The sequence below is a fragment of the Leuciscus leuciscus genome, assembly GCF_965113295.1.
Source record: "Leuciscus leuciscus genome assembly, chromosome: 17".
NCBI lineage: Eukaryota > Metazoa > Chordata > Actinopteri > Cypriniformes > Leuciscidae > Leuciscus > Leuciscus leuciscus.
Genome location: NC_138741.1, coordinates 29,018,839 through 29,039,980, shown reverse-complemented (window position 1 = coordinate 29,039,980; position 21,142 = coordinate 29,018,839). Strand labels below are relative to the sequence as shown.

General features: G+C 41.3%; 1 protein-coding gene and 2 long non-coding RNA genes across 3 annotated transcripts in view; 2 read left to right on the top strand and 1 right to left on the bottom strand.

Annotated features, from left to right (window-relative positions):
* Nucleotides 1–19,007, top strand: part of LOC309479530 — a 130,667-nt gene extending 111,660 nt beyond the window's left edge. The window contains exon 3 of the long non-coding RNA XR_014199273.1: nt 18,633–19,007. This is a non-coding gene — a long non-coding RNA (uncharacterized lncRNA). The remainder of the gene's footprint in view (nt 1–18,632) is intronic.
* znf513b (zinc finger protein 513b) lies at nt 171–9,059 on the top strand. The gene is made up of 4 exons (XM_082143513.1): nt 171–808; nt 2,270–2,398; nt 3,702–4,415; nt 6,156–9,059. The coding sequence occupies exons 1-4, from the start codon at nt 769–771 to the stop codon at nt 6,917–6,919; spliced, it is 1,647 nt and encodes a 548-aa protein (XP_081999639.1). The 5' UTR covers nt 171–768; the 3' UTR covers nt 6,920–9,059.
* Nucleotides 8,964–10,655, bottom strand: LOC309479540. The gene is made up of 2 exons (XR_014199285.1): nt 10,616–10,655; nt 8,964–9,728 (listed from the first exon to the last, which is right to left on the bottom strand). It is a non-coding gene; the product is annotated as an uncharacterized lncRNA (long non-coding RNA).
* Nucleotides 19,008–21,142: the final 2,135 nt, after the last annotated feature.

Sequence of the window (21,142 nt, the reverse complement as noted above, 5' to 3'; positions counted from 1 at the left end):
GATAGATAGATAGATAGATAGATAGATAGATAGATAGATAGATAGATAGATAGATAGATAGATAGATAGATAGATAGATAGAGCGCTGCTATACTCTGATCTTCCAGTAGATGTCGCGGTTTCTCTGTTTCACACTGAACTCTTTCAATCACTTCCTGTGCTGCACATTCCCATCACAACACCAGCAGCAATGAAACTTGCACACTTTCACTTCTTCAACTCATGGAGACACTTCACAGGGATAAAAATCGACATGGACGAATAATTCCTCATGGAGAGACGTTGATGTTCCCGCTGCTGGCTGTCCAGTGGTTATAAACACTGGACTTTTATTGTATGTTCTCTTTTTGGGCTAGCTAGTCATGCTAGTTAGCCTTCGACTGATATCAGGATAAACACGAATTACAGCCAAAATATCCTATTTTTTTCATCGATGTGGATTAAAATCAGGCTACAGACGTCATCTTGCGATGTGAGGGTCATATAATCGTAAATGACAGTGTTTCTACAGTCCTGCCTGTGTATTATGTATGTAGTTTAATTTTAGCTCACGCTAACATAAATAATATCAAGAGTTTCAGTTGTTTGGCTGTTTGAATATGATTTTTGGGGATACATATGATAAAACGTGTTTAATTCGGGGTTTATGAGGGAATTGAGGAACTCTTTGTTCGAGGGAGGAAGAGAAAAATGAGGAAGAGGAAGGTGATGGTGATGAAGACCAGCACAACAGGGAACTGCTGATTATTAACAGACACATTAAGAAAAATGCCCAGAAGAAAACAGTCCAACCCACAGCCTGTCAAATGTAAGTCTGGACTTCTATCTCACTTGATTTCACCTCAATTCACAGTTTAACTCTATTTTCTGTTATTTCTTGAAAATAATGCCTGATTTTCATTTATTTTACTGTTGAAAACAGTGTGATTGTGATTATTTCTGTTGACAATAATCAACAAGAGCGTACATTTCTGTGTGTGTGTGTGTGTGTGTGTGTGTGTGTGTGTGTGTGTGTATGGACATTGTTTTGAGAATGTAACTATTCACATGGCCAACCATGACTAGTCTTCAATAAATTGACTATCTGACTGTAATGCTTTGTAATCTCATTATGCAGTTTTCATACTGACACACTTTTTTACAATTGACACATTTAGACTTAATAATGTAATGTCATATCAGAATGTGTTTATGAAACACTTTTGTTGTAGATATGTTTTGTTATTGAGTCATATGTCCTTGGTTTCTATTTTTTTTTACTCTGGTTTTTTAGTACTTTCTGTTGAAACAGCCTAAATGTTCATTTTCATTTCTTTCAAAAATGAATATACACAAGTTTAACCTTGAGCATGTCTTTCCTTTTGCTGTGTCCGTTAAGAAAACACAGCTCTTTTTAGTTCCTCTCTAGCTTTTATATAGGGTTTAAATGAGACGCCTTGACTAAGTGAGCAGAATCTCTTTCCAAAAGCTCTTGTTTAATATTGATTTACGTGTCTTTAAGAATCAGCCAAGCTCGGTTCTATCTCAGTGAAAACATATCGGCTTCCCCTTCTTCTGTCGTCATTCTTTCCTCACTCCGTTTCCTCTGGACAGATCCCCCTGTTCCTGCTGCGGGACTCGGGCTTGACCCATCTCTGACCCAAATCCCTCTGTTTATCTAGTGTCTCTTCACTATTCCTTCCTCCTTTATTCAATCCTATCATATTTTTTCCTCTGTCCAGAGCTCATGTAGCTGTAGTGTTGTTAACCATCAGTCTCGTCGTCAATGTTTAAATCCCGTTATCATTGGCTTATATATCCCTTTTATATGACTGAGAATAATTATCAGACAAACGCATCTGAGATTTCCTCTAGAATGTTATATTTACAGTTAGTCAGATTTTTTATTTTTTAGTTAGTGTTCAATTGCCAATGCCGAAATCAAAAGATGGCCGGAATAAAACTGCTGCTAAATGACGTCCAATATAATGGTTCAATTAATATTTTACACAATATTCACTCTGAAAGTCTGAAAAATCCACTAAAGCTTTTTAGGAACCACATGTGTGCCATCCTTTGACACGTTTGCTGGTAGATTTAGTGGACTATGACTCAGGAGTCATCCAAATGGACATGGTTATTTTCCCAATATTGAGAATCTCAAAATGAATACTTTCTTTTTAGTTTCATGTTTAAGAGTGATGCGATTATCAGATTGATTCCAGCATGGTAAAGACGTAGGCTATGACTGTATAACACAGGCTGTGATGTTGTACTGGTTTTATTGCAGTGGGAGCTGAAGATGGTGCAGCGGTTGGCAATCAGGAAAACCTCGTCCTGGAGAGTGACTTCCTCCTCGGACAGGAGCTGGGCTTTGGAGAAAATGACTACAGGATTGTTGGTTTTGAGAGGGACTCAGGTCAGTGATGTACATTAATTACTTTAATTCAACTTAAATTACAGTATTTTGCTGTACTATTCCATAGTTCAGCCAAGCATTTGCCAGATTAAAGGGTTAGTTCACACAAACATTTAAATTCTCATCATTTACTCACCCTCAAGTTGTTCCAAACCTGAATGAATGAAGATATTTTGAAGAATCAGTAACCAAACATTGACTCTATTTTTTTTTCTGTACTATTGAAGTCAATGGGGTCCCTCAACTGTTTGATTACCGACATTCTTCAAAATATCTTCTTTCAAATCTGTGTTGACCCAGAGAGAGCGGTTACCATGTATAGGTATGAAACAGCTTCACAAGCAGTCTTTTAAAACACACATTATTGTTATTTCTGTGTTACAAATATTCATATTATCACAGAAGTACTGGTATAAAAGTTTATAGTTCGGATAAAAACACTGATGTCTACAATAGCGATCAAAATAGAGCAAATCAACTTTTGAAAGTAACTTGGCGCTTCAAATAACGGTTACATATACCGTTGAAAACATGTATTTGTCATTGAATCATTTATTCAAGAGATTCGTTCAATAACGCTGATTCATCCAGTAATGAAACAAGTGAAGAATTTAAGAGTCATTGAATCATTCTTTCTTAACGATGTTAAAAATAATGAATTCAGATTAATTCAACTTTTTAAATAGACTGCAGCAATTAACATTTATTCAGAACCTCTAGTAAATTACATGTTATTTTGTCTAGTTGTCTGTTCAGAATCGTGGGAGAATCGTGATCTGTATTTGAAACAAAATTTAAAAAATATTCTCGTTTTATACAGATTCGTGCAACTAAATTTGTTATGAATAAATACCTCATAAATTATTGCAGCTTATAGTTCATCTCAGGTCATCTATATACTAGTGTTCTGTATTTTGCTATACTAATCCATACTTTATTCCAAACTAAATTGTAAAATATATATATAAATACACACATATATATTTAAGAAATATTTGCATGTATATACTGTATATTTATACACAATTTATGTTGTGAAAAAATCTTAAATGTATACATGCATGTGTGTGTATTTATATATACAAAATAATTATACACAGTACACACATATATTAGGCTATGTAAACACAAACTTTTATTTTGGATGTGATTAATCATTGCCCAGCACTAATTATGTTATATTATTAATATATCTTTTAAAGCTTGAAACCTTTGATATGTTTTGCCTCAACTTCTCATGTAAAGAAAACGGTTTAAAACAGAAAAGCACTGCATAACACAGCATCTTGTGATCTCCCGACAGACTCCGTCACTGCCGACATGGGAATGCCGGTGTACGGCTTCAGCGACGAGGACTGCTCCAGCTACAACCGTCTCGGCATCGAGAGCGACTTCGAGGACCCGCGAGACACGGAGAGCGAGCGGGAGGAGATGGGCCCGGACGCCACGTTCACACCGTACCTGTCCTGCAGGCAGTGCGGGCAGCTGCTCGCCGACCCCCTGAGCGGGACGCTGGACCTCGCCCTGCACTGCCTCCAGTGCGGAGCCGAGGGCGGAGACGCCGACCGCCAGGACAGGCCGTTAGAGGAGGCCCACCCGGCCCACAGCGCGCAGGGGAGGATCCACCGAGGCAGATCCGCGACCGATGAGAGCGCCAGTAAAACATACGCGTGCAAACTGTGCAGTTTCAGCTCACGTTACTCTAATCACTTGAAGCGGCACATGAAAACGCACAACGGCGAGAAGCCGTACCAGTGCCAGCACTGCTCGTACGCCTCCGCCCAGCTGGTGAACCTGCAGAGACACGTGCGCACACACACCGGCGAGAAGCCGTACAAATGCGAGTTCTGCACGTTCGCGTGCAACTCTCTGGGCAACCTGAAGAGACACCAGCGCATGCACACACAGGAGAAAGAGCTCAACTGCGGCGAGTGCGACTTCCGTGGGAACAACAGCCACTCTTTAAAGAAACACATGATGAGCCACAAGGAGGACAAATCTACAGCCTTAACGGAAGGTATTTGTCTAATCCACCACGTTGTTTTTACTTTTTAATGAATGCTCCTGCTGTTATTGTGAATGATTCGTCAGTGCACGTCAGGGCTGCACGAATAATCGAAGTAAAACCAAATCTGGCTTGGTACTTTTTTCTCTTTCTTTTTTACTGTAACATATAATAGTAGTGATTTCTTATTGGGTCATTCTGTGTCAGCTCAACTTTATGAAAATTATTATATTTTTTTTTTGTGTGTGTGAAAGAAATACATAAATGAAGAAGAAAGCCAAAAGGGGGGTCAAAATAAAAATGTTCACCTGAGATTTGAAGCCAAATTACAGGGGAGTAAAAATGACTTTAAAAAGATGGCAGTATCATTATTTTATTTGTATGCGTAGATTGGTCGGTCTATTAGTAAAATCTGGTCACTTTGGCAATCTTTGTGGCATTATATGCCAACGGTGACAGTTCAAAAATGGGGAAAAGCACTTCTTGTGTTTTTTTGGCCCAAGTTTGCATGCCTGTAACTCAAGAAGTATTAAATACATTTTAATACCCCTCCGTCCTCTACAAAATAGTGTATATATTTCATATTTGGGCTTTCATCGCTATTTATTTTTGTCTTTCTTCAGAAAAAATATGAACACAAAATTAAACATTTGAGCTGGTGAAGTTTTGACTTGGAATGACCCTATTTTGTTTTTACTCAGTAATTTTGATCTTTTTATTTAGTAGTAATAATTATTATTATTATATAATATCCATATTGAAATATAATCACACAATTTTGTAAAAAAATTCTTAAATTCTAGATTTGAATGTGAAATATACGATAATAATAATTGATTTTAATACTATTATTAATATTATAGTAATATTTATTGATAAACAATCACATACTTTAAGAGACACATTTGTGCAGCCTTATAATCAAGCACAGCAAACCTGGAGCTTTTTTTAAAGCATCTTTTAAAATGACAATTCTGATGTTATCAGAAAATTTGCACTTACCCAAATTTGAGTTTGAGTCCCAGCTTTTGGTCGTTTCCTGATCCTGTTCCCCTCTCACTTCTACTGACCTTTCATAATACATGTATAAATGCCAAAAATATAACAAAATACTAGTTATAATAATGTTAAATAAGGACAGATGTGAACAAGAAGTGTTAGCACTGGCATATGTGGAGAGATACTCCACAGGGATGAAACTCACTCTCAGTCCCGGTTCAAAACCTACACAAAAGTGTGTGCTGGTGGTGTTCCCCCACAATCCACTGCAAACTCATGTTCAGATCTGATTTGAAACACACTTTTCCTGTCAATTCCTGATGGATAAAAAGTGCAACCCTTAATGTTTTTTTCTTGTTTCACTCACAAATGTGTCATATTACAGAAGTAAAATGGTTTGTGAATGCCATTTCTTGTTAACTTTAACTACTTATTTATTTGCCTTTATTCGATTATCAGTACTAAACTGGAAAACAGATTCCTTGAGGAAACATCTCTGCTATTCTGACGGCTTTTGAGTGTTTCAAAGTGAGCAAAGAAGCACCTGTTCCCTTCAAAACTGCAGGTTTCTTGCTGGTGTATTTCCACTTGCTTATGACATTGTGCACTTTGAGCGCTTCATGCTGCAAGAAAAAAGAGGAAGTGGAGTGTGAAGTAAAGGGAAGTAGAAAGTGTTGGGTTCCTAAAACTGGGTTCGCTCAAAAGAGGAAAATAGCCCTTCAGCTTTTTTTGTTGTTTTTCCTTGTCTTTCAGAGTCGGTGGTGTCTGACCTCACTCTGCACATCAGCAACGACTCCGACTTCCTCCAAAGCTACGACACCCTACGAACGGACCGCCATCCTCCCGCCCTGCTGCACACCGAGAGTTTGGCCAAAGAGTCGGACCCTCTACCCGAGCTGCTATTCCCCTTCACGTGTCGCGTTTGCGGCGCGGTGCTGGAGGACGAGGAGGGCGCGACGGCGCAAATCTGCAGCAAATGCACATTAGACATGTTGTCCAAAAGCTCGCCCACCAGCCCGGAGAAAGACGACAAGCTGTACTCGTGCACGTCGTGCCCGTTCGTCACACAGTACCCCAACCACCTCGCCCGCCACATGAAGACTCACAGCGGCGAGAAGCCCTACAAGTGCCCGCAGTGCAACTACGCGTCCGCCCACTTCGACAACCTCAAGCGGCACCACCGCGTGCACACGGGCGAGAAGCCGTACAAATGCCACGCGTGCGACTACGCCTGCGGGAACTTGGCCAATCTCAAACGGCACGAGCGCATCCACTCGGGCGCCAAGCCGTTCCAGTGCAGCGTGTGCAGTTACAGCTGCAACCAGAGCATGAACCTGAAACGCCACATGCTGCGGCACACCGGCGAGAAGCCCTTTAAATGCCAGGAGTGCGGCTACACCACAGGACACTGGGACAATTACAAACGCCACCAGAAGAAGCACGGCCACTCCGCCGAGGGGTGGCTCAAGATGCAGCTACCGGAGAAAGAGGACGAGGACGAGGAAGGAGAAATGTAGCGGGATCTCTCTGTTGATGTCTAACTCCAGTTGCCTTATTTTTATCAGAGGAATCCGTGCGGTGACGCCGCGCCGCCACATGGCCGGTTTGCTGTTTTTTTGTTGTTGTTGTTTTTTTTCACATGGAATTTGATTGTATTTTGTATTTGGTCCGACTGTTTACAGCAGCTGATCACAGAATCACAGGTTTGTTATTTAAGACCGACATCTCAAACTCAAAGGGCACATTTATGCACCACTGGGAGAATTTCACAAAAACAAACAAAAGGACAAATAAGAAATCATATTTTGGTAACACTTTACAATAAGGTCTCATTTGTTTACATTAGTTAATGCATTAGTTTACATGAATTAACTATGAACAATATGTTTTTACAATATCTATTAACCTTTGTTGAAGTTAGTTAATAAAAATACAGTTGTTCATGTTAGTTTACAGTGCATTAACTAATGTTAACAGATACCACTTTTTATTTTAATAACATTACCTAAGATTAATAAATGCTGTATAAGTGTTGTTTAATTTTAGTTTATTAACTAATGTAATTAACTAATGTTAACAAATGAAACCTTATTGTAAAGTGTTACCCATATTTTGCATAAAGAAAATGAGGTCTGGTTCTTAGGACCATTAAGATTTTTTTGCATTGTGAAAATATCTTTTAGAGAATTTTTTTATTATTATTTACTGCAGTATTGCAGTTAAAAAACTAATTTAAAAATAAATTTGCGTAAATTTCAAAAGTCTTTTTCACGTTACAGTAATGAGATTTTTTTGAATGAGACATTTTTTTGCCGTCATGAAAATAAATATAAATCCTAAAACCAAACATTTTCTTTCATGCAAAATATAACTTCTTCATTTTTTCTTTTGAATTTGGGATCAAATATATTCTTGATGCGTTTTGTGAGATTTACTACAGAGCTCCTAAAGGGACATAATGGAAAAAATAAATATGAGATGGGAGGAAAACTTATATTTCGATTCTTTTGCGTTGTCTGCAAAAGCTTTGTCTTTGCTTTCCCCCGAGAAACTTTGCTTTCGCCCTCCAAAATGTTTCCGTTCCCCCTAGAAGAGAAAAGTTCCTCTGGAGGAAAGCAAAGCTTGGAATCTTAATTTTTCCTCCCATCACCATGTCCCTTTAGGGGCACCATAGATTCACACCTCTGCTGTTTTGGATTCTAGCTGAATTGCTGAATGAAAGGACTGAAATAAAAGCAACGGGTCAGCAGCTGTAGTTGTTTCATGAGGGATTCGATGACACTGAAGATGTCTGGCTGCTACTGTATGTTCACTTATGCACAATGACAGTGATGTTGCCTTGTCTTGAGGAGGTGCTGCACCTCCTTCCCTCATTTACTGTACATGAATTTCCTGGTGCCACTGCAAAATGCTGCACTGATCGGGGGTTTCATCCGCCTCCAGCACACTCATAGTTTTTCCAGGGCATTAGAGGGACACGTATGATGAGTGAGTCTCACGAAAACTGTTCATAAACGCTAGTGTCGTATTGAACCCCAAAATCATAATCAAGGGAATGTTTTGCATGAAGAATACGAAGGTATTCTTTTTTTGCATTGTGACATAACTGTCCCCCTCTACAATGTTCATTACTGTAATATTAAAAAAAGTATATAAATTGTACAGTTATTGTATATATTGTGGTAGTATATGTTCTATCCCTTTATTTTTATTACTGTACTACAGTAAGTGATTTTTTTATTGCATTACAGAATAAATGATTAACTGTCTTGAAATTGTCACAATGCAAAAAAAAAAGGCATAATGGTCCTAAAATAGGTCTCATTTTCTTTATGCATTTTGTGTGTGTGAGTGTGTGTGTGTTCAAAATGAATCAATGTTTTCATGAGATTCACAATTATGTGGGTGTGCGTTAGTGCGTCTTTTGTTTGACTTTAAAATATTTCCTGCAGATTTATTTAGATTAAAGTGTGATGCCTACTGTGAGATTTTCTCTTAAGAAAAGTAATCATGGAAACCTGTAAAGGTTTATTTTTTTTCACACATTTAGTGGGAAAGACCCTGTTTTTCTTTTGGTTGTGCAAAGCAGTTCAGGAGGAAGAAGGTGGGGACCACACATTAATCATCTCTTTATTGAAACACAGCGAACAGATCACATTCAAAACAAACATCTAAACATTTTGTACACAGTCACTTTCATACATATAGGATATTAATTGGTCCTCCCTTTTGTCCAATGTTGCTCTGTTACAGAAGTGGCCCAGTCACTGAAATACACAGCAAGAGTTCAGTGCAATCAGGGAATTAGTGAAATAGAAGCACAGCACTGAAACCAATGACATTTGATTTGCCATAATAGCGTAATATGATTATTTATGTACTGTATTTTTGTGGGTTTCATTAGCTTTCTGATTTTTGTACACAAATTGTTGGTCTGAAGAACTGTCAAGTGGCCTTTGGTTTCATAATAAAGATGTTTATAACATTTTATTAAAATAGCTGAGTTAAGACATTTGTAACAACAAATGGAACAAAATTGGAGCTCTGAAGAATAAATATTTAAATATTCAACACTTAATTACTGTGCGCTAATTTGATTGGACGAGCAGAGTTCTAACAATGCTGATATTTTGTTTCATTGTATCACTCCACTAGTTCGCTTTTCTCAACAAATGCAAAACAGTTAGGAAAAGTAAACAGAATTGCTAGTCATATTATGCTAGATACTAGGGCTGGGTATTGACATACATTTCATGATTCGATTCTATATCGATTCACAAGCTTGCGATTCGATTCATTGTCAATTAATTGGGGCCAATCAGGGGCCTATACGATGATGGTAGTTGAACAAACTCAGGGTTACAGGATTAGTTTTGAGTTGACAAAACCAAACCAGTCCAACCAGGCTTTGTTGGTACCATGATGCTGATCATCAACTTTCTCTGTCAATTCAGGTTTTGATCCTGAGTTAGCGAACAGCCAATCACATGCGGAGAAAGAGTGAAACTGTAATTCACTTCTCTCTTCTGCAGAATATTACGAGATTGAAAAATATTAAGAATTTAAACAAATTTACACAGCAAAAAAGAAAATAGCTGTCTATGAAACACAACAACTAAAAGAAAAAAGTCTTACTATATCAGTGCAAGTAAAAAGTTGTGATTTTAGTTTATACAGTTGATAGAGAGAATTGAACATTTAAGCTCACATTTTATAGCTTTATCTATTCAATCTAAAGCATATTTATATTACCGTTTATATATTTATTCCTTTAAACTATGCGTAATAATAATAATTGATAAGCTAAAATGATACATGTGTGATTGATTAATAATTACATAAATAATATCTAAATCATACAAAATTATTATTCTTAATAAGCATTACTAAATATGAGACGATTTTGTCTTTAAAAATCATTTTCTATGTAGTGACCTTTGATTTGGAGTAGAAACAGGTGGAGTGACTTTATCGCATCCAACATGTGTCACTTTGCTCACTACTGATTGGTACATGTTTGGTTTGCAACCTCTAACCCCTAACATAACCTGCCCCGCACCAGGTTAGCCGTGGAGCGTAAGTTACTATGGTGATGAACACTGCTAAAAGCCAAACCACTTTCATGGTGCCTAAAACCCAGGGTTGGCGCAAACTAAACTGAAACATATCTGGCTAGCCACCTAAACCGGCTTCATGGTACAGGCCCCAGGTACATGGAAAATATTCTCAAGGAAAAACATCTCTCAACTAATGTAAAATATACAGGAAACACCTGTTGATAGCTTACATCACTATAAAATTAAAGGTTAAAATGAACTGATTGCTATAGGCTACTTACATTTAAATTACACAAAATGAAATTTTTATACAAATATTGTTATAATAACTTTTTAATCAAAATTATGTTTCTACTTGTTTTTTGAAATATAAACATTTATGGTGTCTGTCATAAATGGCAGATTTATTCAAACATCCATTAAATATTGACGGATGCAAAAAAATATGCAATGTAGTTTAACAAAATGTTCCTCTAAAGTTCATTTTTTTCCAGCCGACTAACAAATTTGTGGTCATTTTATGTTTTTGTTTTTTTTCTGGGGTAAATGTAACATAAGCTGTTTTATTGACATCTGTCTGGGGTTGAAAGAAACGCTGATTGGGTGATTATATGAGACAAGATACAGATTCTGTATCTTTCATCATACACGTGTTTATTTATGTTTATTTCGGGCTGTAACTAGTAGTAAAGCGGAGGAGACGAACAGTGTTAGTACACAAGTTCAAGTTTATAACGTAGTTCAATCAGCATTTATCATATGATTTTGTAGGATTTTTAAACAGGCGCGAAAGAGGGTGCCTATTAAATGTAATTGAATTGCAGATTGCATTTGCTTGGGGTCCTAATTTCGAGGAGGAGGACCCGACAGCGGTAATGGCCATGGTTTCAGCCATTAAAGAGCGCCAAAACGGTAATTATTGTTTGAATTTCATAATACAATTGACAATTTGAAAGCTGAGACTTTGCTACATATCAAAACTAACAAAGCTTATTTTGAATTTTAGGATGGTGATGAAATATTTCATTCATCAACCAGCTGTAGAAGTAACAATAGGTTACTGTCGTAACCCCGGTTCTCTGAAACATCGAGTGGAGAGATCCACCTATGGGAAGGGCATCCGTACCTGACCTCTGCAGAAGCATCCAATTGCACCAAGTCTGGCTAGACAGACAGAAGCGCGCAGCCAATGCCAGGTAAGGCCACACCCCCTTACCTAAGGCATATAGCTGTCAGGCGCGCTGCTATTCCTCAGTAAGTATATTCGCTTCTCGTGCGGCAAGCGGGGCGAAGCTGGTGGATCTCTCCACTCGATGTTTCAGAGAACCGGGGTTACGACAGTAACCTATTGTTCTCTTTCATCATCTCGTTTCGAGATCCACCTATGGGAGAGACATGGACAGCTCCCCGATTGCCCAATACACTCACAGTGAGGTTCTGAAGGCCAGAGAAGGACGGTCACCTCAGAGAGGCGGTGCCTGACACGTCCCACAAACACGACCCTGCAAGGGTGATGCCACGCTAAACTGCTGTGGACAAGCAGGGCATGAAACATGCATGAGACCCATACATGATAATGGCCCCCGCACCACCAATGCACATAGCTAAACCCAAGAAGGAATGCGAATGCTTGGTGACAAGAATGAACATGGCCAGCCGGCCCATTCACTCTTCGTTGGTTAACCCAACGGGGCTGTGGGAAAGGGCTAAGAGGACCCTACCCCTAGGACCGAGTGTGCCACCGAGGTTCTGGTGACATCCAACCGGTAGTAACGCTCAAAGGTATGAGGAGAGGCCCAGCTGGCCGCGGAGCAGATGTCTTGCAGTGGCACTCCCCTGAACAAAGCCCAAGAGGCGGCTAAGCCCCTTGTAGAATGAGCTCTGATGCCCCCTGGGGGCTGCACTCCCTTTGCTTCATAAGCCATAGTATAGCGTCCACAAGCCAATGTGAGAGGCATTGCTTTGAAATGGGACTCCCCTTGTGCGGGGGAGCCCTTGAAACAAAGAGCTGGTCGCTCTTGCGGAAAGCACTTGTCCTGGTCATACATGCTTGCAGAGCACGACCGGGACACAGAGCATTCAGCCCCTGCTCCTCCGAAGAGGCAAAGGGTGGAGGGTGAAAAGCGGATAGCTCCAAAACCTCCGAAGTGAACACAGGGAAGCATTTCGGCATGAAGGCCGGGTTAGGCTTAAGGGAAACCTCATCTCCACTTAGGGAGAATTTGGCGCACGAGGGTTGAACCGAGAGTGCATGTAGCTCACTGACCCGTTTAGCAGATGCCAAGGCCGAGAGCAAAGCTGTCTTGAGGGACAGCAGCTTAAGGGAAATACTTCCCAGAGGCTCAAAAGGATAAAGAGACCGCGCTTCCAGCACCATGGAGAGGTCCTACCCTGGAACAGATCTCCTGATGACCGGCAAAGAGCGGCGTGCACCCTTCATAAAACTGCGGGTTAGAGGGTGCTGCCTGACGGTGGAGCCCTCAAAACCCACATGACAGGCTGAAAACGCAGCCAGGTAGACCTTAATGGTGGAAAAGGACCTGCCTCTTTCCATGAGGTCTTGCAGGAAACACAAAATATCAGGCACCGAGCACTGATAAGATGTGAGACCACGCCCATCACACCACCCTTCGAACACTTGCCACTTCCAGCCATATAGGGATCGTGTGGAAACGGCCCTGGCATTCTGAGTAGTGGCGATTACACGCGGCGGGAGCCCCAGTGCATTTAGGTTCGTCCTCTCACAGGCCAGGCCCAGAGAGTCACCCTGTCCGGGTGGGGGTGGTAAATCTCCCCGTTGGCTTGGGACAGTATGTCCGTGCGAGGGGGAAGGCGCCATGGCTCGGCGTACAACAGAGGGATTATCTCTGCCAGCCACGGGGCTTTGAGCCACCTGGGTGCTATCAGAATGAGAGACAGGCCGTGCTCTCTCACCCTGGCCAGTGTGAAAATATCAGGCACAGGGGAGGAAAAGCATACAGCAGCACTTTGGGCCATGGGTGGGCCAGTGCGTCTGCCCTGAGGGGCGCGTCCACGTCCTTTAGTCGAGAAGAACATAGGACAATGGTGGTTTTCGCGCGAGGCGAAAAGATCTACGGCTGCCTGTCTAAATCTCATCCATAACATCTCCACTATCTGCGGGTGAAGACGCCAATCCCCTTAGATTGGGTTTCCCCTCGATAGCAGATCCGCGCCTCTGTTCAGAATGCCCGAACATGAGTCACGCGTAATGACAGAAAAACCCGTCTGCTCCACACCAACAACCAGTAAGCTAGAGCGTGGAGTTTCGACGAGCGCATGCCGCCCTGACGGTTGATATAAGCCACTGCCGTGGTATTATCGCACCGTACTAGAACGGGATGTCCCTGCAGGCGAGGCAGAAAATTATTCAGAGCTTTCCAAATGGTAAAAGCTCTAAATAGTTCATGTGCGCTGAACGTAGTCTGCTCAGCCACAGACCGTTCACCATTCTGCCTTCCTGGGTGGTTCCCCAGCCTGTTAAGGACGCATCTGTCGTCACAACTTTCCGCATCGTAACCGTCCCAAGGGGGTTCCCCGAGCGTAAAGTTCTCGCTCTCCCAATGGCACAGGGCCGCCGAGCAGGCGCGCGTCACTGTTACCGAGCGGCAGAGATCGCGAATCGGGCTGAAATGTAGTGACAAAACCCATTTCGTGAACGCTCTCATTCTCAGGAGACCCAACGGCACAACTTGGATAGATGAAGCCATGAGACCCTGCAGCCTGAGGCATGTGCGATATTGTACTCTCGCCCCTTCTCTGAACTGAGACAGACAGTTCATCAGAGAGCGAACGCGCTCTTGAGAGAGACGCGCTCGCAAGGAGACTGAGTTCAATTCCAAGCCCAGGAAAAAGACATTCTGACTGGGAGTCAGATTGTTTTTGCTCGCATTCACCTTGAACCCGAGGGATGTGATGTGCGCGAGCACCCGGCCGGTGTCCCGCGACACCTTCTCCTTCGATTTGGCTATGATGAACCAATCGTATATGTAATTCAGAATTCTCAGCCCTGATAGTCTCAGGGGCGCCACGCCCGCCTCCGCACACAGACAGAAAGTTCGGGGACTCAAATTTCGCCCGAACGGAAGAACTGTGAATTCGTAACAAATGCCTTGGTAGGCGAGACGAAGATATTTCCTGTGTGGAGGGTAGATACTTATGTGATAAGAAAGCATCTTTCAGATCGACTGATGTGAACCAGTCGTTCTGCTTTATGGCACGGGCGAGAGAGCCTTGTGTCACATTCTGAAATTGTATTTCCTCAAATGTTTGTTCAACATTCGAAGGTCCATATAGGGCGTGGGGCACCACGCCTTTTGGAAACATAAAAATACCAGGAATAAAAACCATGGTTTATAAGATTGGGTGGCACCATCTGAATCGCTCCCTTGTTTAGGAGGGAGGAAATTTCCTCTTTCAGAATGTGTGAGGCATTTTCTTCTGTGTAAGAAGAGAGAACGCCGTTGAAAAGTGGAGGTTTTATTGCAAACTGCAGCCTGTAACCCTAGGTTACGGTACGCAAAACCCACTCGGGCGCTGAAATGGCTTGCCAAGCCGCTTCGTGACTCGAGAGCGCCCCCGCTCGGGCCGGAGCGGGGGTGTATGGGCCCAGCTGGTTCATTCGTGATGCAAAGGCGCCATCTAGTGGGCACACTAGAGGCGACATGCAGGGGTTCGGAGGGATTTCCTCCCTCTGCAGTGAGAAGTTTTCTCTGCGGAGAGAGGTCTTCTCTCCAAAACAAATTCTTTTGATTCGTAACTTTGTGTGTTTTGTGTTGGGCAAACACTGGGGCCGGAGCCTTTATTGACAGAGTGAGGGGAACATAGTGTGGTGTCCACTGTGCTAAACTTTCCCTCACAAGGCCTGAAAGTGGGCGGAAAACACACATATCTCCTGAACACATGAACTGGGCAGTCTTAAGTGCAGGCAGGAAAATAATATCCGCGGAGAGAGATATTCTCTCTGTAACGGATTTATTTAATTTTTATGTTTTAAAGTGTTATTTAGTTATGTGTGTGTTTTGTGTTGGGGAACACAGGGGCCGAAGCCTTCCACACACAACGTCCACTAAAAACACACTGCAGGCAGAAAAATAATATCCACGGAGAGAGATACTCTCTCTGTAACGGATTTATTTAATTCGTTTGTTTTAAAGTGTTATTTAGTTATACGTGTGTGTTTTGTGTTGGGGAACACAGGGGCCGAAGCCTTCCACACACAACGTCCACTAAAAACACATGGCTGGGCAGCCGCAACTGAGCTGTGTGAGCCCAGCTAGTTGATTTGTGAGGCAATGGAGCCCTCTTGTGGACGGACTCAGGGCGACATGCATGGGATCAGAGAGATTGGCTCTCTATGTTGGCATATATAATTCTGCACGAATTCATTTGATTCATTTGTTAAATGTGTTGTTTAGTAATGTGTGTGTTTTGTGTTGGGAAACACTGGGGCCGAAGCCTTTAATAACTGGGTGAGGGGAACCAAGTGCGTGCAGTGTGGTAACACTGCTACGTACTTTTCCTCACGACAGCCCCGCTTGGGGGGTGTACACACACACAACGTCCACTAAACGTCCTCGTGGCCCGTGAAAGCGGGCTCGATACTCCCAACGGTCGAACAACAGGCAGGCCGCTTGCGTTCGGGGCCGCCTTCCTAGGAAGGCATAAATTGAAAGCCTCAACACGTAATCGTAACACATCAAGGCCCGTGAGACCGTGTTAACAGTCTAGCGGGACGCTCCAGTTTTAAGAGTTGTTTCCTCAGACTGGGCGGTGGTCTCAGCGCTTACCCGTCGTAAATATTCCTATCCTGGTCGGTGGCGCTCTGTGGAGCTGGCCACACAATGTTGAGACGAACGGCCGCTCGCTCACAAACTTCCAGGAGGATGGACTGAGGCAAAGCCGCGTGAGCGCTAGCCTAGGGAACGCTAAAAAGACCGCGTCATCCCCGTCGCCGGAACCGGCCGGTTCGTCAACGAGAGTGAGGTTTTCCCGCGAAGATGTCCTCTTCAGGGAATGCGGATTGGGCTGATGTCAGCTCAAATATTTAGAGAGGTGGCGCTCCGGGAGTCCCCCGGTAGTGCGTCATCATCACCGTGTCCCCCATCCGAGTCAGAAAGGCCGAGCACGGCGCGCTGGGTCGTGCAACTAAAAGCCGGCTTAGTAAAAAGCTACATGTGCAGCAATTACAATGACCGCAATTCTCCGGGTTCTCCAAAGCTTCTTGAGCGTGTTAAGCTCAAGCAAACAGCGCAGAACGAGAGGGTCCTTAGCGGCGATTAGAGCACCACACGCGGCCGGGCAGGCTCGTCGTGATAGGCTGTTCCCCGGAGAAGCGGCTGTTTAGACGGTCACATAGCCATGGGTGGGCTAGCGGTGAAGAACTCGGAAAAATCCGTGGCGGGCAGCCATGTAAGGAGGAGCAGGTGAAGGACAGCGAGAGCGCGGGCGGCTCCGGATGCAAAAAACACAGCGGATAGGCTGAAGAAACGACTGTCACTCACGTCTGGCGGAGGCTGATCTGGCGATATGTCCTCCTGAAGACTCGAAAGTGAGCAGCGTAACGTTAATCCAACCGAACTGTGTCAGTGCAGAGATCGCGAGAAGCGAATGTCAACTGAGGAATAGCAGCGCGCCTGACAGCTATATGCCTTAGGTAAGGGGGTGTGGCCTTACCTGGCATTGGCTGCGCGCTTCTGTCTGTCTAGCCAGACTTGGTGCAATTGGATGCTTCTGCAGAGGTCAGGTACGGATGCCCTTCCCATAGGTGGATCTCGAAACGAGATGATGAAAGAGAACGTTAGTTGACCCACTGCGAGGGAAGTCACGCGTGTGTGTGTGTGTGTGTGTGTGTGTGTGTGTGTGTGTGTGTGTGTGTGTGTGTGTGTGTGTGTGTGTGTGTGTGTGTGTGTGTGTGTGTGAGAGAATGGGATTTTAGCTGAAGTTGTTTGCGGTTGGCATCTCTGCACTGATATTAGTTGCTCTTTTGGTTCACATGGCCTTCAACATGTGCTCTTGATCAAAATAATGAGTCAACGACACTTAATAACCACTCAATAATATGTTTTTGTTGACTAGTAGGCAGTCGGCCACCCAAACCCTCATCCTCTCCTCCCGTATCTGTATCAAATCATTCAAGCCCTACAATTATACTTAGTTTTTTTTTGTCCAGAAATATCACTTGTATCATTTCATTTTTATATTTTTAATGCAACATTTTTGGGAGATATTTATTTTTTATTTTTATTATATTATATATATGTTTTTATATTATTATATTTTATCTTTAATTTAATAATAAAATGTAAGCACATTCTTAACATTCTTTAACTTAATATACAAAATAACATTTCATGCACAAACTCTCATATTGGGTGTCTCTGCCGACCTCTTGTGGGGTAAATACATTTATTATTTTTTATTTCATACATATTACTTACCACTAGATGGCCTTATGGCTCTATATGGAGCAAATGAACTGTTCCCCTGGCCCTGGGTTCAGTTGCTTCAGTATGCATTCAGGTACATATTTTAATAGACATTATAAAATAATTTTTGGTAAAGTTTTAATTTTGAGCATTTTTTGGGGGGGATTTTTGTAGTGTCAGATTTGTAATAATTCAAGTTAGTAAGGTAGACGGCAGTGGAAAAAAATAAAATAAAACCTTGAAGAATATTTACTTGCAAATGCTGATTTTAATAAAAAAATCTGTTACAGCTTCAAAAAATGCTGTTATAATTAAAATAGACGAGACTTTTCTCTTCGACAGTGGGTTGTTAAAAATGTTGTTCAGACATCAACTTAACAATATAGCCTAAAAGATCGATGCTTTGATTTAAGAATCGATAACGGTTACTCAAAATGAGCTTCAATTTAAATCAAGAAATCAATATTTTAAACCCAGCCCCTCCAGATGCACAATTTTATTGCACCATCTCCATCTAAATCAATATTGTTATATGTTGGGACATAATTATTTTGGAACACTAACAGGGTTGAGTAGCAGTTTAACAGTTTAGCTTAAAGGCACACTATGTAAGATTTTTGGATCATAATATCCAAAACAACTAAACCAATGTTATATATTTTGTTGATTTGTGTACTTGCATTATCCCAAATGTATCTAAGAAAGTTTAAATAAGCAGTTTTAACCAGAGCTGTGTCTGAAATCGCTCCCTATCCACTATATAGTGCACTATTTAGGGTGTCGGCCATTTTGTAGTGGTGTCCGAATTCTGAGTGAACGACATCATTCCCTACATTCGTTCACTACTTTTACCCACAATCCTCTCTGAATTCGAGTGTACATCCGATGTACACTTGCTGAGACACTATTTCCCACAATCCAACACGATAAGGCGATAGAGCGAGAATGAAAAATAAATATGACGGACGGCAACAATGTCACCATGGCAACGGCGCACGCAAGATAGAAAACAATCATTTGAAGGACACTTAAAAATCATTTGACTGACTGGAAACCCCGCGAAAGTAATGAAAGTAATGTTTAAATAACGGAGGTTTTTTTTTTGACAGTTTTATGCATTTATTTATTTATTTATATATATACACCGTTATATCTATATTTGAATAAACAAATGTGTTGTGCAGTGTTTTGTTCTCTTTTATTTTCACATATAAATGTAAAAAGTAAATAAATATGACAAGCAAGTCTCTTTTTTTTTGATCAAATAACGCAATAAACGTGAAAAATGCATACGTACAATTGTTACATACAGCCAAAAAAGGAAATATCAAAGATGGGTAAGTAATGTTTATGATGAAATTGTCCGAGCTCTCTGACGCATGATAATTATGTCAGCGTCCGAATTCGCTCACTCATTTTTGTTCACTCTTTGCTGATGTAGTGCACTCAACTGCCATTCACTATGTAGGGATTAGCGAATGAGTGAACGAGTGAGCGGTTTCAGACACAGCTCAGGTGTCATACCGGATCATACCCGCATTACCCTCGATTTCTGGTTTTATTTTGTAGAAACCATGGAAACACCAAAGAAGCTTATATATATTTAAGCAATAAGCCCTGTCACTACTCGATCCGTACCGGAAACATGATCTTTACTGCGCATGTGCGAAAACGCGTCTCCTCCATGTCTGAAGTATGTTGAAATACTTGGGAGCTGAACAAGTACAGTTAACATAATTTGACTAAACGGATAGTTCCAGTCCTTGATTCTGATTGGTTGAGCCGCTTTTGAAACCGTTGTAAATTACCCGACAAACACACACCTGTGACCGCATTACATTAGTATTACTGCGCAACTGCCGTTTGTGATTCTTTGTTGCTGCATGTGTTGCTTAGCAACCTCTTTGGAACTCCATTGCTTGGCGGAGGAATAAATGAGTTAAATGTGACAAGCCCCGCGAAACTCCGCTCCGCGTCTTGCCTAACAACGCCCCTTAGCTGTTCTAAATCCACTGTAAAACACAGCTTCAAGGGGCTTACTGCTTTCATAAAACGGTTACTCCATAAAAATATTCATTTTAATATTTATTTTATTCATAAAATAAACACCAGCAGCAAAAAAATAACGTTATAAAACATTTATTCCTCCGCCAAGCAATGGAGTTCCAAAGAGGTTGCTAAGCAACACATGCAGCAACAAAGAATCACAAACGGCAGTTGCGCAGTAATACTAATGTAATGCGGTCACAGGTGTGTGTTTGTTGAGTAATTTACAACGGCTTCAAAAGCGGCTCAACCAATCAGAATCAAGGACTGGAACTATCTGTTTTATAAATCAGCATTATATTCTCTATCTGATAGGTATCTTGTAGTTTTATGTTAAAGGCACACAGTAATTTTTCGCCAAGAAACATCAAGAAAAGGAGATTTAAACAAAAAGACTAAATAACTGTTGAGCTGTATAACAATGATTAGTTTTCTGTCGATGAATGGATCCAAACAGTTGCTCACCTGTCTAATAAAACACTATATATAATAAAAGCTTCTTTGGTGTTTCCATGGTTTCTACAAAATAAAACCAGAAATTGAGGGTTACCGGTGTGATCCGGTATGACACGGTAGCTCATCACATTTAGTCTTTTTGTTTAAATCTCGTTTTCTTAATTTCTTGAAATTACACAGTGTGCCTTTAACATAAAACTACAAGATTCCTATCAGATAGAGAATATAATGCTGATATGTGACCCTGGACCACAAAACCAGTCACATGGGTCACAATTTTGAAATTGAGATTTATACATCATATGAAAGCTGAATAAATAAGCTTTCCATAGATGTATGGTTTGTTAGGATATGACAATATTTGGCCAGGATACAACATTTTAACATCTGGAATCTGAGGGTGCCAAAAAATCGAAACATTGAGAAAATCGCCTTTAAAGTTGTCCATTTATGTTCGCGATTGTGCAGCATTCACTCACAAAAATAAATGTTTTATATATTTACGGTAGGAAATGTACAAAATTTCTTCATGGAACATGATCTTTACTTAATATCCTAAAGATTTTTGGCATAAAAGGAAAATCGATCATTTTGACCCATACAATGTATTTTTGGATATTGCCACAAATATACCCGTGCGACTTGTGACTGGTTTTGTGGTCCAGGGTCACATATATGCTCAAATCAGTTGTACCCTTTACAAAACCATGTAATAGGGCTGACATTTTAAAAATTT